The sequence below is a fragment of the Ambystoma mexicanum genome, chromosome 9 (assembly GCF_040938575.1).
Source record: "Ambystoma mexicanum isolate Mex_15411 chromosome 9, UKY_AmexF1_1, whole genome shotgun sequence".
NCBI lineage: Eukaryota > Metazoa > Chordata > Amphibia > Caudata > Ambystomatidae > Ambystoma > Ambystoma mexicanum.
In genome coordinates this window covers 953,162,096-953,179,204 of record NC_090931.1, presented here as the reverse complement: position 1 = coordinate 953,179,204, position 17,109 = coordinate 953,162,096, and the positions used below count along the sequence as shown (strand labels likewise).

General features: G+C 42.5%; 1 protein-coding gene across 1 annotated transcript in view; it reads right to left on the bottom strand.

Moving 5' to 3' along the window:
- Positions 1-17,109, bottom strand: part of CHRNA1 (cholinergic receptor nicotinic alpha 1 subunit) — a 110,266-nt gene that overhangs the window by 69,740 nt on the left and 23,417 nt on the right. The window contains exons 4-6 of the mRNA XM_069616146.1: positions 14,350-14,459; positions 12,472-12,667; positions 11,056-11,293 (exon numbers count right to left, since the gene is read on the bottom strand). Of these exons, the coding sequence (XP_069472247.1) occupies positions 11,056-11,293; positions 12,472-12,667; positions 14,350-14,459 (544 nt within the window). The remainder of the gene's footprint in view (positions 1-11,055; positions 11,294-12,471; positions 12,668-14,349; positions 14,460-17,109) is intronic.

Genomic DNA, 17,109 nt, shown 5'->3' with positions numbered 1-17,109 from the left:
AAAATGACAATACGTCATATTTCACCAGCACCTATATGCCAGATTAACAACAAACCAAAGCAAGTATCCTCTCTGAAACGCACCTGCTATTGGTCCGATTATGAGTTTCCTCTTGAAGGAGCATGCTCTGCGAAAGGAAAAAGTAATGATGCCTACGGTGAAGAGAACCATTTCAAATTTGTTTGCAGAGCTTACAACCTAACTCCTCGATTGCAAGCAGGGAGCAACCGTAGACTTGCGCCCAGGTGGTCAAATCCATCCTCAAAGCCCTTACCTGAATGACAGCGCTCATAGACGTCACATACCCATCACTCCACGGATCAATAACAGATCTCAAAATTACTCTCGTAGATCCAGTGAAAGAACCTGATCAGTTAAGACACATCAAAAAAATGCAATACATTGAATCCATGCCACAACAAGGTCACAAAGTCAAATCTTTGTCCAGTGATGAAAGGAAAAGAGGTTATGTTTTCGGGTTGGGAATCGGCACTGCCATTGAACATAGCCCACTCATCTTGCTGTTCCTTGTCGACACAAGGGGGTACCGTAAATGTAATTAGTGAAAGCGCACAGAAGTCAATGTCTCACCTGCCTAGATTGAAGCCTGCTGACAAAGATATTTACATACATGGATCTCCTTAAGCCCTACCATGCAAGGGTGTATTTTTAGCAACCTGTGAATACAATAACCACAAGCCTCAGATTGATGTATATGTGATAAAGGTGCCAGTCCCGGAGGGTGCATCCTTAGCTTCAAATCTGCCATAAAAATTAGATGAATGCACATTTAATACTGACTCACGACAGCCTACACCACTAATGTGAAGGATATGGTTAGACAACTAGTCCCACATATAGTTCAAGAATTAGGAAAATTAAAATATCGGCAAATCAAGTTGAATCAGTGTAGCCAGTGGCACAAAATTACTGAGGTATACTTCTGAGCATTCAACTACAAGTCAAACGTGGATAACAAGCATTGTTGGATCAGGACATTATCGAACCAGTGCGTGGTCCCATACCTTTCAGGGTGCCAGTTGTACTGGTGCCCATGAAAGGCCTGAAGGCCAAATCTGACTGTGTGTTGACATGTGCACCCCGAATCAAGCCATCCAGAGAGAAAGAACTTCGCACCAAGGATGACGGACGTAATGCATCTATTGCATGGTGTAACAGTGTTTTCAAAACTCAATCTCAATAAGGGGTATCAGCAACTGGAATTACAGATCTCCTTGAAATACATAACATTTACAATTGATTTAGGTTTGTTCAGATACAAACAACTTTGTTTAGGCATTTCTTCTGCTGTGGAGCTATTTCAAATGGAGATTCATAAAGTAATTTGTGATAGTACACAATTTCTCAATTATAGTGAAGATATCTTAGTATTTGATGAGACTCAAGAAGTTCATGACGCCACGCAATGCCGAGTTTGTATATTGCTACAGGAAGCCCAACTGACCTTAAATGCTGACAAGTGTGAGCTCAATAAGTCAACATTAAAGTTCTTCGGTCGCATCTTTCAGACAAAGGATTACAACTGACTGGACAAAGTACAAGCGTTGATTTTGACACCACGCCCTACAAACATTTCTGCTGTGCAGTCTTTCCTGGGAATGGCTAGCTATTGCACAAGATATATTAAAGACTTTGCTTTCATCAGCGCGCCTCTTCGTCTACTCACAAAGAAGGGCATTGACTTTGCACAGACTCTGGGATGTTAACAGGCTTTCTGGCTGATCAAAGGGCATATTGCCCCTGCCACATGCATGGCTTACTATGATCCTGATTGACACACAGAACTGACATTTGATGCCAGCCCGGTGGGCCTGGGTGCGATTCGAGCCCAACACAAACCAGATTCTTCCTCACCATGACGTGTAGTTTCCTATGGAAGTCACCCTCATTACAAGTTTGCAGGTTTGGGAAAATTGCAGGTAAAATTGTTGGTAGTTCTGTGACCAGCAATTTTCCTGGACCGGTTTGCCGGTGGTGGTTCACTGATTTACCTCCAGCTTAGAGCTGGAGGTAAATCAGGCTCCCACCGGCAAAAAACAGCCGGTATTTCCAGCACCAGTATTAACAGAAATTCCGGGATATCAGGTGGCGGAAACGGTAGGTCAGTTTGCCGGCATCCCGCCGAAATTACCAGCGGGATACCGGCAAACTTTTAATGATGCCCACAGTCTTAGAGAGACGGAACAGGCCTACTCGCAAGCAGAAAAAGAGAGCCTTGCAATAATATGGGCATGTGAACACTATCCTTTATTCTTTTATGCAACCAAGTTACCAAGTATAACAGACCATGAAGCATTGATAACTATCTATGGAAAACAATGCAAAGATGCTGCCAAGAAAAGCAAGGTGGGACTGCAGGAATACTGCTTTAATATTATTCACAAACTACGGAAAGACAGCAATCCAGTGGATTTTCTTTCGAGACATCCAATACCAATGACAAGCATGCAAAGGTCTTGAATGCTGACCAATACATTAACTATATGATATGTGAGGAGCCAGGAATGAAATGCAGACACAGAGGACTCATAGATTTGGCTATAAACTTTTATTCAAAATCAAAAGAGCTTGGGAAATGCCTTACTATCCCTATCCCATTCTGGCCCTCACACTCTTAAAAATTAACTATAAGGTGCAAAGGATATCCTCCCTGGATCTCAAGTTGCACAAATGTTCTAATTCAACGAAAAGATATAAATCCGACCAAAATTCCAAGAGGACAATGTTCACAGTGCCAGGGAATGGGTCCCTTCCCCAGGTTCATGTTACCGAAATGCAAGTTTCTTGTAGACCAAGAGGATGCCTTCTCCCTCTTGGCGCAAACACAATTCTCAGGGATATAGTTCCTTTCACCATGTCCCTCTTTGCAGGTAATGTTCAAAACAAAGAATCACATTTCAAATAGTTCAAGATCCTAGGGCACGTGACTTCCTAAGGATTCACCTATGATTTAACACACACTTGGTTTGGCCTGGTATATTCTTCTGTCAGGACTTCCTTACAGTCTTTTGCACATTTATCTTCACCTGGTATATTCTCCGGCCAGGACTTTCATACCATAACTTTATTACACTTCTCTTCACCTGGTGAACCCTCCTGCGAGGACTTTCATACCATAACTTTATTACACTTCTATTTACCTGGTGTACTCTCCTGCCAGGACTTTCATGGCATAACTTTATTACAATTTTCTTCACTTGGGGTACTCTCAGGCCAGGATGTTCACATCATATCTTTATTACAGTTCTCTTTCATCCATGAAACAACACCAGCCCAGTTTTGGCGTATCATTTCTTGAATGAATATCTCCTTCATATATAGGGCTTTTGCCCTTCTGTCAAGTCATTCACCTTTACTCGGTTTTCTCTTTCCGTTCCTTTAAGAAGTGGGTTCAACAGCTGTTCTGAGAATAGCTTATGGGCCTTTTAGCTTCTTCACATGCTTAACTTCGCTCACTTGTGGTAGGGGTTTAATATTTATTAGCTTCTTCACATGTTTTACTTTGTTTACTGATAGCTATTTCAAAGTAGAGCACACTTTCAGGCAACACAGTTACCCTCTCAGCTTCCCTGAGCTTACCGACTGCTGGAAGTGTCTCTCGCGCCTCTCTGCTTCTGTTCTCGTCAGATTGTGGGCTCTGCATGCAACCTGTTATCCGCTGTGCCTCTGCCGTGCCAGTCTTTGGTTTCTGCCGCCTTTCCCTCTTGGGCAGCGCATCCTCTGCAGTCGGTTCCTTCTCCTTTTGGGCGGATTATCTTCAGCAATGTTTCCCGCAGCGTCTTCTCCCCCAACGTTCCAGCCGGTGCTCGTTCAGGTGACCGCGCAGCTCAGCGTCTGCAGCTCTCCCTCATTGCTGTTGGCTGTGTGGGTTTTAAATCTACTGGTCTGATTAAAGAGTTTCCAAAGACTAGATTGCAGCATAGGCTTCCCCGCCTTAGTGAACTTTACTGTTCTTTGTCTCTTCCTCGTCTCAGTAGTTGATAGATAATTCTTTGTGTGTTCTTGAGGAAGCTGGTATGGGATTCTTTCAGGAGTAATCATTACTGTTCCCTGCCTCTTCCTTGTCTCAGTAATTAATGTATTGCTCTGGTTACCATGTCAGGGGAATATTAATACTGGATTCAGTACATGGATGAGGGTGAGTGGTGTAATAAGCCATTAAGGCCTGGGGAATGGGGCAAACATCCCCAAGAGGGCCTGGGGGTATGTGACTGTTCCCAATGCAATCCTCCCTTCTCCCTGAGGGTTGCCTCCCCAGGTGGTCCGCCCACATATAGCCACTCCCAGGGTCAGAACAGGTAGTGGCTGCCGGCCCTAGGCCACATAGGGAGAGACTAACTCAGGGAAAGGAGTGAGGACAACATTAGATTCATCACATAACCTTCCCCTAATGCTGCTGGTTCTCTCAGCATCTATTGGGAAAAGGGAAAGGAAATCTACGCTGCCCTTGTCTCTTCCTTTCCGGTCCTCTACCGTGAAACAAAAGGGCTGCATATCTAGAAACCAGTGCATTAATTGTGCATTTGTGTCCTTCCTTAAGCTCATCCATGTTAATGGAGAAGAATGGTCAGTGATTAACCTAAACTTCCTACCAGTGACATAGTATTTTAAATATCACATTGCCCACTTGATAGCTAGGGCCTCAAGCTGAATAGTGCCATAGTTATTTTCTCTAGGGTACAAACTCCAAATGAATTAAAGGATCAAATGTTAAATGCCATAGTGGTTTTGGGAAAGAACGCCCCCATGTCCAACATGTGACACGTCGGTCTGTAGGATGAATTATTTATTAATGTTTTCTACTTTTAATACTGGTTCACTGCATAGGATTGCTTTAAGTTTGTCAAAACAGGTTTGATCTTCGGGACTCCACCTTATTTTCTGGGGCTCAGCATTCTTAAGTTCATCAGTGAGGGAGGCAGTAACAGAGTAATAACTAGGAATAAAGTGTCTGTAGCATCCTGCTAACCCTATGAATGCTCTCATGTCTTTCTTTGTCTTCGGCACTGGGGTTTCTTGTACAGCCTTCACTCTGGGGTTGAACCAACCCATTACCTACAAAAAACCCAAGATACTAGACTGCTGACTGTGCCAAGCAACATTTCTGGGGGTTTTCAATAAGGCCAGCTTCTCTTCAAGCCCTGACAACTAAGTAGATATGGTGGACATGCGCCTCTCATGCATTGCTATAAATAATTGGCCATCTCTCAAGGTTGTTCACATTTACTCGGTTTTCTCTTTCTGTCCCTTTAAGAAGCATGTTCAACGGCCCGTTCGTGGAATAGCTTGTGGGTCTTTCAGCTTCATCACATATCTCACTTCGCTCACTTATGGTATAGCTTTTATATTTATTAGCTTCTTCCCATGTTTCACTTTGTTTACTGACAGCTATTTCAAAGCAGCGCACACTTTCAGGCAACCAGGTAACCCTCTCCTCATCCCTGGGCTTACAGGGTTCTCCAAGTGTCTCTCGCGCCTCTCTTCTTCGGTTTTCATCGGATTGTGGGCTCTGCATGTGACCTATCATCCACTGCGCCTCTGCGGTGTCAGTCTTTAGTTTCTGCCACCTTTCCATCTCAGACAGCGTGTCCTCTGCACTCTGGTTCCTTCTCCTGCTGAGAGGATTAGCTTCGGCAGCGTTTCCCACTGCATCTTCTCCCACAACGTTGCAGCTGGTGCTTGCGTATGTAACCACACAGCTCAGCGTCTGCAGCTCCCCCTCATTGCTGTTGGCTGTGTGGGTTTTAAATCTCTCGGTCTGATGAAAGAATAGACTGCAGTGTTGTTGAGGAAGCTACTATGGGATTCCTTCAGGAGTACTACTGCTCCCTGCCTCTTCTTCGTCTCAGTAATTAATGTATTGCTCTGGTTACCATGTCAGGGAATATTAATACTGGATTCAGTACATGGATGAGGATGAGTGGTGCAATAAGCCATTAAAGCCTGAGGAATAGGAAAAACATCCCCAAAAGGGAATTGGGATATGTGACTGTTCCGAATGGCATAGTCCCTTATCTCTGAGAGTCGCCTCCCTCCAGGTGGTCCTCTCTTATATAGCCGCCCCCCAGGGTCAGCATCAGGTAGCGGCTGCCATCCCCTGGCCACAGAGGGAGAGACTAGCTCAGGGAAAGGAGTGAGGACATCATTCGGTCCATCACAGATACATCAAGCACATCCTCAGGTACTTTCAATAAATGTTATTGTAAGTGGTTCAATGAACGATCCTTTGCTTATCTTTGTAAAAGAGTGTGCTTATTCCGGACAATGGAAGAACGCACCTGATGCTTCGAGTCGATTATCAACAGCTGATATACTGGCATCCAAGATGTTTGCACAGGTCAAAGATGAACTCTCAGTCACAAAACAGAGTGTCTTTTAAAAACATACTAGAATTGTAATGACAACTTCCCTAGAGAACAAAGTAATTCAACTGGCTCATGAAGGACATAGGGGCATAGTATCTACCAAATGTCTGTCAAGACAAAAGGTGTTGTGGTTTCATAAACTTTGCTGGAGGAGGTGCTAAACAACTGCTCCATCTGCAAGAGCAAAGCTCCTCAGCAATTTCCAGAACCACTACAAATGACAAAGTTACCCAGTGATGTGTGGGACGAAGTGGCAGTCTATCTATTTTGACCTTTACCAAATGGCATGTATATGTTGGTGCGCATAGACGAAATGGCCAGATATCTGAACCTTTAAATCACATCTACAACAGCTTCTCGTGCAGTAATTCCAGTGTTGGATAAAATGCGTGCAGTCTAATTGTAAAACCAGACAATGGACCCACTCCCCCGCCCCCCTTCAGTGGTCAGGATTTTGCTAGGTTTTCATCAGAGGAAGATCACACCTCTGTGGCCAAAGAGAACCCTACAGGTTTGCCACCTCACAAAAGGTTCATTTATGCAATATTCATGTCAGTTACTCGTGGCCTACAGAAACACCCCTCTCTGTACAACTGGAAGATGTCTATCTGAACTGATGTTCAAGAGAGAAGGCCGGTCCAGGATACCACACATGGGTGGAACCAGTCTGCATAAAAACCATCTGAAGGATGTGCAAGAGAGGGATGAAAATAACAAAGACAAAATGAAACTTTATGTCGATATGAAGAGGAGAGCAAGGTTATCTTTGTTCAGGCAAGGTGATTCGGTGTTGAAGCAAAAAGCTCAATTGCCCAAGGCGATGCCTGCTTTTTCCCCTATGCCTACAGTTATAACAGACATTCAAGGATCCATGATCTCTGCTGAGCGAGACTGTCAGAAGATTATGTGAAATTCCTCTTTCTTCAATAAAGCTCCTCTTCAGGGTGAGAGTGTAAGTGAAGAGTCCTGCATGGTTGACTTCAACTCAAGCAGCTCAGAAGATGATGGTGACATATATACTGATGAAAGTTGTGACGGAGTACCTTTCTTTCCATCTGAGGTTATAGGGCAACTTTCCCAAATGATAAGAAAATTCATGCGATGGATCGAAGAAGTCGGTTAAGGACTCATGTCGTTATTTAAGGAAGAGGGTGATGTAGCATCCTCTTTCTAATGGTAGGGACAGCAAGGCAGGGAATGGGAGGAAGTGACTCAGAGCAAAGGAAGGGGACCGTCGGATAAGGATAATAAAGAATGCAGCAATCTCTAATTGCGGCTCCTGTGCTTCTTTGAAAGTATGCATTTCATTAATGTATGAAAGTTCCAGAATACAGCATATTTGTATGAGTGTGTGTATGTATGCTATCCTCCTTGCTTTCAGCGTAAATTGGAGAAAATGAGTGAGTCCATGTTAGTGTTTATGACGTGGTGTGCTTGTCGCAGAGTTTGTGTATTTGTAAAACTAGCACTGGTATGCGTGTGTGCAAGCTCCACTGGAAATCTGAAACAAACAATTGCAGATAAGGAGAGGCACCGCCAGTGAGGGCTAGTTGTGGAAGAGCATTCTCTCACCTAGACCTTCCTTTCCCCTTCATGTCACCAAGGTGCATGGCAAGGCTAGGCTGGGAGGAGCTCCTCTGTTCTGTACGTATGGTCCATGGGAGGTTGACCTTGTCAGGTATTTACATTTGTTTCTTTTCCCAGGACTTTGGGAATCATATTTGCAAGTACAATGTAAGCCTTCTAGATAAGTTTGCACATTTAAACAAAATGTGTTGTTGCAACCAGGAAATGTGGACACCTCTAGAGAAATTGCAAAGAGTGACAAAAACCATAGGTCAGGTAGTGAGCCTGTGGCAAGGATAATTATTCATTTAGTTCTAGGAGGACGCTTCCTTAAACTCGTTGGTATTGGATTCTTAACCTACGCTTGTGGCAGCAGCAAGTCAAAATGAGTCCTCTGATGCATCATGCATCCCTAAATACTTGTGTTTTTTACTGTAAATCTTTTCTGTATTTGCTTTGTTTATTTTGTAAAGCATTATTCATGGCATGAGCTAAACAATTTGAACAACAATGTAAGTGGAAGTTGGCCCATATTGACATGAGTGGTGGTGTCCCACATCCTTTCTGCCTCCACTGAGAGACACAATGTCCATGAGTGACAGGTGGCATGATGCTGCCTTCCTCACTCAAGAGCATTATTTCTATGTACTGTGGATGTGTGCACATGCCTAGTAGAGGTTTGCCAAGGTCTATGGAGTCACGCCGCATTAGCTGGGATGAACCCTAAAATTAGGGTACTGAAATTAAATTGCCCCATTCGTAAAATGTTGCCTTGATTCGCCCCTGGCCTTCTCTCTAACATAGGCTGGGAATTGGGGTAGAATGCTAAACAAACCACCAGGCTGTTCAGAAAAAGGGAGGGCAGAAGTCAAAGGAAGCACCCTGTGCTAGGCTGCTCCCCTTTTAGGTATGACTGACATTCTAGCCCCACCATGCTTAGGAAGAGTCCACCTGGAGCCTGATGAAGACCACTGTGGGGCGTGCAAGTAAGTGGATTTAAAATGGTGCATACATGTGTTTGTGTGTGAGTGTGAGAGAGAGATAGAACAAGAGAGATAGAGAGAGAGAGAGAGAGAGAGAGAGAGAGAGAGAGAGAGAGAGAGAGAGAGAGAGAGAGAGAATAGGTGTGTGAGATCAGGTGCGTGTGCCAGTAGAGCACATATATGCATGTGTGTGTTCTGGAGTTTGGGCATGTGTCAAGGGCGGGTGTGTGTATGAAAGTGTTTGAGAGTGGTAGTCAGGGGTGTTGATAAGTTTGGAAAAGATCTGGGGCTATGCTAATGTCGGGACTCTCGGGACTGTCAGGACTTGGGGCTAGCTAGCCTTTTGGTTGTCGCCCTTGAGCTTCTATCCCGGGCTACAACCAAAAGACCCGGCTATAGCCCCCTCAGGCTTCCCCTAGTAACGCCTCTGGTGGGAGTGACCTTTTGCTAGAGTGTGTGTGTTTGTGCATACTTGTGAATTATGTGAGTGGTGAGGGGGCTGGGAGGGGAATCAAGGATCCAGCAGCACTAAGCATAGGAACAAATGTTTTAACCATTTACAATTATGCCATATATTGTGAACATAAAGCAGGCATCATGAAGGTGCTTTACAGTGGTAATACTGCCAGAAAGGCATCATGAAAGGGTTTTACTGTGGCAATGCTGTCATATATTGTTGGCACAGGAATCATTCAAATGTCATTAAAGTGGGAATGCTACCATACATTGGTGGGCACATAAATCAAGAACATGTCTCTTTACAGTAGCAATACTTGCATATAGTGGGAACAGGCTGCATGATAATGTGCTCTTACAGTGGTATGCTGGCATATCTCGCACACAGACAGCATAAACTCCGGTTCTGCAGTGGCCTGCTGGCATATACTGGGCACAGCCAGCATGAACATGTGTTCTCACAGTTGCTTGCTTGCATATATGTTTTTATAGTGGTAATACTGGCAAATATTGGGGTACAGATAGGATTCAAATGTTAAGTACAGAGCCATGCTGACTTATAACATTGAGATATGGTTTTAATTTGGAAACAGCTATCATGAAACAGTGTTTCAAAATGATATTGTGCACCGTTGGTGACCTTGAAGAAAGAAATTAATACAAATAGTATGGCTTTTTTTGCCCAATTTTTAATACATTTGTGATTTAAAATGCCCATTTCAACCCAATATTTAAACACTAGGTCAGACTCAGTGACTTTATTCAGGCCCCCCCTAGCAACGCCTCTGGTGGGAGTGACTTTTTGCTAGAGTGTGTGTGTTTTTGTATACTTGTGCATTATGTGAGTGCTCGAGGAAGGTGCTTTATAGTGGTGATACTGCCTGAAATGCATCATGAAAGGGTTTAATTGTGGCAATGCTGTCATATATTGTTGGCACAGGAATCGTGAAAATGTAATTAAATTGAGAATGCTACCATACATTGGGGGGCACATAAATCAAGAATATGTCTCTTTACAGTAGCAATACTCGCATATAGTGGGAACAGGCAGCATGACCTGTGATGCATGACAGGCAGCATGATAGCATGATGAACAGGCAGATTACAGTGGTATGCTGGCATATGTTGCACACAGACAGCATATACCCCTATTCTGCAGTGGTCTGCTGGCATATACTGGGCACATCCAGCATGAACATGTTTTTTCACAGTGGCTTGCTTGCATATATGTTTTTATAGTGGTAATACTGGCAAATATTGGGGTACAGATAGGATTCAAATGTTTAGTACAGAGCCATACTGACTTATAACATTGAGATATGGTTTTTATTTGGAAACAGCTATCATGAAACAGTGTTTCAAAATGATGCTGTGCACCGTTGGTGACCTTGTAGAAAGAAATTAATACAAATAATATGGCCTTTTTGCCCACTTTTTCATACGTTTGTGATTTAAAATACCCCATTTCTATCCAATATTTAAACATTAGGTCAGACTCATTGACTTCATTCATTCAAGCCAATTCTGGCAAAATGCCACCAGTTAACATTAACTTACAAACAATAAACTAGTCATGCTGCAATTCTCCAGGGATTATGATACTAAACAATTCTTTCAAAATGCTCCATAACAAAACAGACAAAGAAATGTGAAACAATACATACCGGAGTCAGTAGGCAGATAAAATACCAAGCCAGTTAAAAAGGAGAAGAGGAGACAGGGAATGATGACGTTAACGATGAAGTAGAGAGGCAAGCGCTGCATGAGGAAATGATATGTAATGTCCAAGTATGGTGTATCCGGACAGCAGGTATAATAAACCCAGTGTTTCCAACCTCGGTAATCTTTGATAACCCACTCGCCGCTCTCCATGAATTTGCTTAAATCAGGGCGATCATTTTCCTGAAAAAAATACCATGTAGCTTTTAGATAAAATTCACTGAGAAGGACAAACTCAGTTATTAAGCGAATGGAATTACAATGAAATCTTTAATTTGCCTGATGGAGAACACACTGGTGGCACTCTTGAAACCTATGAAAAGCAACCGCCAACCGATCAATAATCTTACTCACAATTCATTGTACAATTCAGTAATTTTGCTAAATTTCTTAGATCCAAATGTAACATCTAATTAACACTGTATTATGCAAATATAGGCAAAATGCACATAACACATTTTCAAAAAAACATAAGTGAATTGGGATCTGCTGCGAAAGAGCAGTCGTCCAACCAAGAACATCAATTTTTCATGTGAATAAATGTTTAAAAATTCTAGTTGTATTTCCTTTTTTAAAAAGCAAAAATTAATGTGGACAAACTCATCACCAGTCACAACGGAATAAATGCCTTCCTCAGTCAATTGGGCATATCATTTCTATTTCTGGATTATCAGGCAAACAAATGATATTTTGGAATATAAGGTAATGGTTTTGTGTGACAGAAATTTCCTCCACACAAAACAAGGAATTTAGTTAGTGAGTTTCAGTACTGAAACTCTTAATTTGGCAGTGCAGTAAAAGAGGCTGTAATACATTACTGCCCTTTTTTCCACATCATCACACACTTAATGAGTGCCGCACCCCAGGGACTCCTTATTCTGTCATTCCACACCTCTGCTCCTTTTAGCATCACATGAGTACTCCTTGCCTCTAGTATCCAGAACATACCTTGGGTTCCACAAGAGCTGCTTAGCTCCCCTGTTTTCCTTGCATCCTTTGTCCTTCCTCTCCTCAATTCTGCTTGTGTGCTCTGTCCTGGTCTTGCTTAACACTAGGGCTCCTTTTGTCCAAGCATGTTCCACAACCGGAACCATTGTGTTCATGCTACTGTTGTTCTTGCTTCTATGCCCCCACCATCCTCAATTTACCCCACCTTCAAAACAAACTATGCAAATGCAGCGCTGCTGGCTATGTCAAAATGTACTTCTAGTGTTGGCCAATGACACATTCATTTAAGACTGAAAGAAATGTTGTCAGAGGATCAGGCTTTTAGCTACAAAATGGCTTACAACCAAACCACCTGGTCAGCCAATCTTCAGAACAACGGTATTTCATTGAACTACATTACTCAAATTCCTTACCGGATTGATAATTACTAACGTGCCATCATAAGTCCAAGTGCCCAACTTCATGCTACAGTTCTGCTGGTCAAATGGAAAGTGTGTAACTATAATTTCACAGTAGCTTTTGAAGATGGCCGGCGGTGCCCAGGTAATCATCCCTGTGTGGTCTAATAGTATTCGTGTTTCCTGTATAATGGTAAAATCACCATCAGCACTGCAATGAAAGAAAATATCATTATTTCAATCCTTCTTTAGTCGGCTCTAGGCCATAAATTACAAGGCAACAATAAATACATGAGCAATCAGTGAAACAAACAGTGCAACAATGTCAGTCAAGAACACTAAAACCTAAAAATTATGTTCCATAAAAGCTTAAAATACATCAAGCTTAAACCTAAAAATGATGTTCCTTAAAAGCTTAAAATAAATCAAAATTGTATATACGCAGGTCAACATGTCCTGGGGCTTCAGTCTCTCCGAAGTTAAACCTCTTGGGACAAATAACATTATTTTCTTGTGGTCCTCAAGTAGTACAAATATTTGAAGAACCAATACCATTCCATTTTGGATAGATACAGTCTTCGTCAACATTCAGGAGACCAAATAAGATTATTTCCATCAGCAGATAAAAACCTCTTGCTCTAGAACATACTGACCTCGTTTTTATAAATGACAATTTAAAAGCAGATAAATACTGCTTAATAAAGTGCTTATACGCTACAAAATAATGTATCATAAAGATTTCAATACAAATGTTGATATTTATTAGGCCCATTGTTAAGGCTGTCGCTAGTTATTCTGTTCCTTAGCCTTAGGCTATAGCTAGTCACAGTTGCTATATAATCTTCCTTGCCAATTATTTATATAATCTGAGATGACACCACCAGGTGCCTTTTATTCCAGGCATTAGATACAAATTGGGCCACATTTATCATTCTATCCCACTCACCAGTAGGCTGGAATAGTCTTAGGGCATTTCCAACATTCCCTGTGCCATTTACACAAAATAGGGGTTACAAATAAAAACTCCTTAGTGCTTTGTATAGTGGACGCAGAATTAGAAAGTGAACACTCGATTCCTCGTGCACAGGGCAGAAATGACAATATGCAAGTGTATTCTTTCCCCACCTGGCTGTGAATCCACTGTGAGTTAACATCGCAAGCTGTTGTAGCTGAGGATCCTGCCCTTTAACTCCAACCTATCAAGATATTTCTCACAGCAAACCATACTCTTTACTACCCAGTATTCATTGATTAATCGGTTGTCCTCTCTATAGGTTATGTCATTATTTCAGTACGCAGATTTATACCACAATAAGCTTCCTGTACTGGACATATATGCACATGCTGAACAGGGTTATGTATTTATTGCCAGGTTGCTTCTGTATACATACGCACACAGAAAGGAAATTGCACAGTCATCATTTTCTGCCTCTCTTGCCCTCAAAATCAATGAATCAACAGATGTCCTAAATGATCTGCATAATCCGCAATGCAGTATTATTGCTCAGTCAGTGGGTTTACACGTAAATATGACATTAAATTACATTATTTGTGATGTGCACTATGGACCCTAAAGCATAAAGGCGCAGACAATTGAACAGAACAAAACACAAAACATCAAAGCAGATTTGAATCCAGGGGTCATGAACAGAAGATTAGGGGAAACCAGATCTGAGAATAAGAGGATATAAAATGCTGTACAAAACCTGAACCCATAGGCCAGTTAATGATGAGGTCTTAGGTAAGTGATTATGGTTTTGCAATAAAATCCTAGCCTGAAATGACACCATCAGTATTTTATGACTCTAGTTCCATTACTACAAAAACAAATGTAAATTATATTGATGTATTTGTAACTTAAAAATAAATACGTTCTATCTTGCTATGTCTTACTTGTTGTATAGAACAAGGTCAGGGCGCCAAATATCTCCAGAGGGAATGCGTATTTTCTTAATGCCTGCATACTGCTCTGGATTCCACATCAGATTAATATCTCTCCATTTCTGTAGAAGACAATCAGATCAATGAAAGGTTTACTAATTGCAGCTGGAAATTAATTAAAGTATCTAACAGACATAGATTATGAAACTAGCCTGTAGCCTGACATAAATGGAAGCTGCACATATGTTTTCCTCAAATATGGCCAAACTGTTTTAGCTTTGGCTTGATTCCCTAGTGTAAAAATGATCGTCTGGCCTGGTTCACATTTCTGGGGTTTTCACCCAAAGGGATCTCTTTCCACAGAGGATGCCACTCACTGCATGCGGAAATGCAAGTGTCTCTGCATGATATGGGCTATATGGGCTACAAAACATGCAGATGTTTTGAAATTATGCATGCAGTAATTCTACAAATATGCATGTTTCATCTTTAAATACATTGTTTGTGCTCCATAATTCTGCCCCAAGTATCCCAGAAGTTTGGTATGACTGCTAGGTAGGCCTTCAAAGCCGAACTCAATCTGAAACCCTCCTGTAAAAGTCATTTACTTGAGATGCAAAAGTATCTCAGCAGCAGTTTCAAGAGCAGGAGAGATAATATACAGAAGATTGGTGAACAGTTAAACACATTTAAGTAATGCTATGTAGGTGATCTTGTATAGTGCCTGCCTGCTACTATTGGTGGCCTCGCTGTACTTGGCTCTGTAAGACAAATTGGAGGGTGCAGTTCATTAGTTGGACAACGGGAAAGGCTGATGTGAAACCTGTGGTGTTGATGGGTGCAGGTTGAAGAGGGATGGGCAAATTCACCCCTTCCTCCCCCTCCTATAAAGTACATGACGCAGAAGAAGGCCAGAAGACACTGTGAACGCCCATACTATTTCGGACCAATTCCCAGTGCTCCAATGATCGATAAATATGTGGAGAGGTACCCACTCAGCCAGCCCTACAGACCAGGTGCGCTACAGATGTTTCCCAGAGTGGACGTTATCGATTAAAGCGGCAAGAAGCCACATTACTGATGTCGTTAGAGACACCATGACATAGCAGCGTTAGACAGGAAGCATACGTGCCATCCACGCATCGGCACACAAACACACACTGAAGAAGCGTACAAGAAGAACAAAACCATACAGTTCTATAAGTTAGAGGACAGATAAATCTACATACTGCCATTGCTTTTATTATTTTGTCATTAGCTTAATGCAGCAACACAGAAACCGCAAGAAGCAAGAGATCCTGAACAAAGCTTGCAGATGCTTATATATGCCATTACCCTTATTTATTTATTTTATTCATTAGCATTTATAAAGCGCACAGCAGCCCTTACGCATCGTGGTGCTGTTACAAAGAAACTTGCTGGTTAGAGAGGATACAAAAATCTTAGCGGTTACATAGGATGCAGAAAACAGTTGTGCTGAGTAAGCAATGGAGTTATTTGAACAGAGTGGTTTTGAGGGTTTTGCGGAAGGCGGATAGGGATGGTTCAACTCTAAGTGCGTTGGGAAATGTATGCCACAGTTTGGGAGCTATGCGAGGGAAGCCTATATCTCTGACGTTTTCTCTTTTGATGTGTGGGATGCAGAGTTGGTTGGCGTGGTGACTTCTTTTGGGGCGTGTAGAAGTGTCTCTGGTGATGGTTTCAGATAAGTAGGATGGGGCAGAGAGACTGATGCATTTGTGTGTGAGGGTGTGGATCTTGAAATTGATCCTTTCCTTAACTGGTAATAACAATGTGCGGCTCGTCTGGTCTGTGTGATGTGGACTCTTTTGGGGATGCTGAGGGCTGCTCGGAGCGCATTGTTTTGCACTATTTGGAGCCTGTTGAAATTTTTGTCTGAGGAACCTGCAAGGAGGGCATTGCAGTAATCCAATTTAGCTCCTATCGTGGCATGGGCGATGGATAGACAGTTTTGGGGGGGTTAGGAAAGGTTTAAAGACATTTATATGTTTAGTGATGTGGGCAGGGGCAATGGCACTGACTTGTCGAGCCATTGAGAGGGTCGAGTCAAGGTAGACTCCAAGAGTCTTTACGGACATGGAGACAGGGATGTTGGTGTTGTCGATGGTGAAGTTGTCATATTTTTTGTTAAGTTTAGGCAGTATTTCCTTGGGGCCTAGAAGTATGATCTTGGTTTTGTCCCCATTTAAGCAGAGACCATTGGCCGCCATCCAGGCTTGAAACTGCAGGAGTCCCGTATGGGACCTGACAGAGCCAAATGTGACTAACATATGTAGAATATAGAATAGCATGGACACTGTAGCAACTGCATAATGGTTTAGGAAAATTACAGCAGGCCACAAGCCTGTCAGCAAGAAATGAGCTGAGCCGATTTCAGACTGAACAGAGAGCAAACGTGTGAGACAAGAACCGCTGCCAAGGCCACCAGATACGAACGACATTCCATTCCCTGAACGACAGTAACAACAGCTGCAGTAAATACGAATAATTCCTCATAATTCAGAGCTGCAGAAGCTCCAAATCACGGTCTCTGAACATGTGACCCCGGCTGACTCAGATGATGAATCGAAACCAGACCTGGGAAAGACAGTCGATCTCATGCAGCAGACAGGAACTTGCAACAAAGATGTTACACTGTGAGACAAGTGTTGCACGAGATGAACAGGCACTTTTATAGTCTATGGTGGTACACACAAGTTACAATACAGGCACATAGTTGGTCTTATTACCTTGAGAAGGTATACCGAGAGC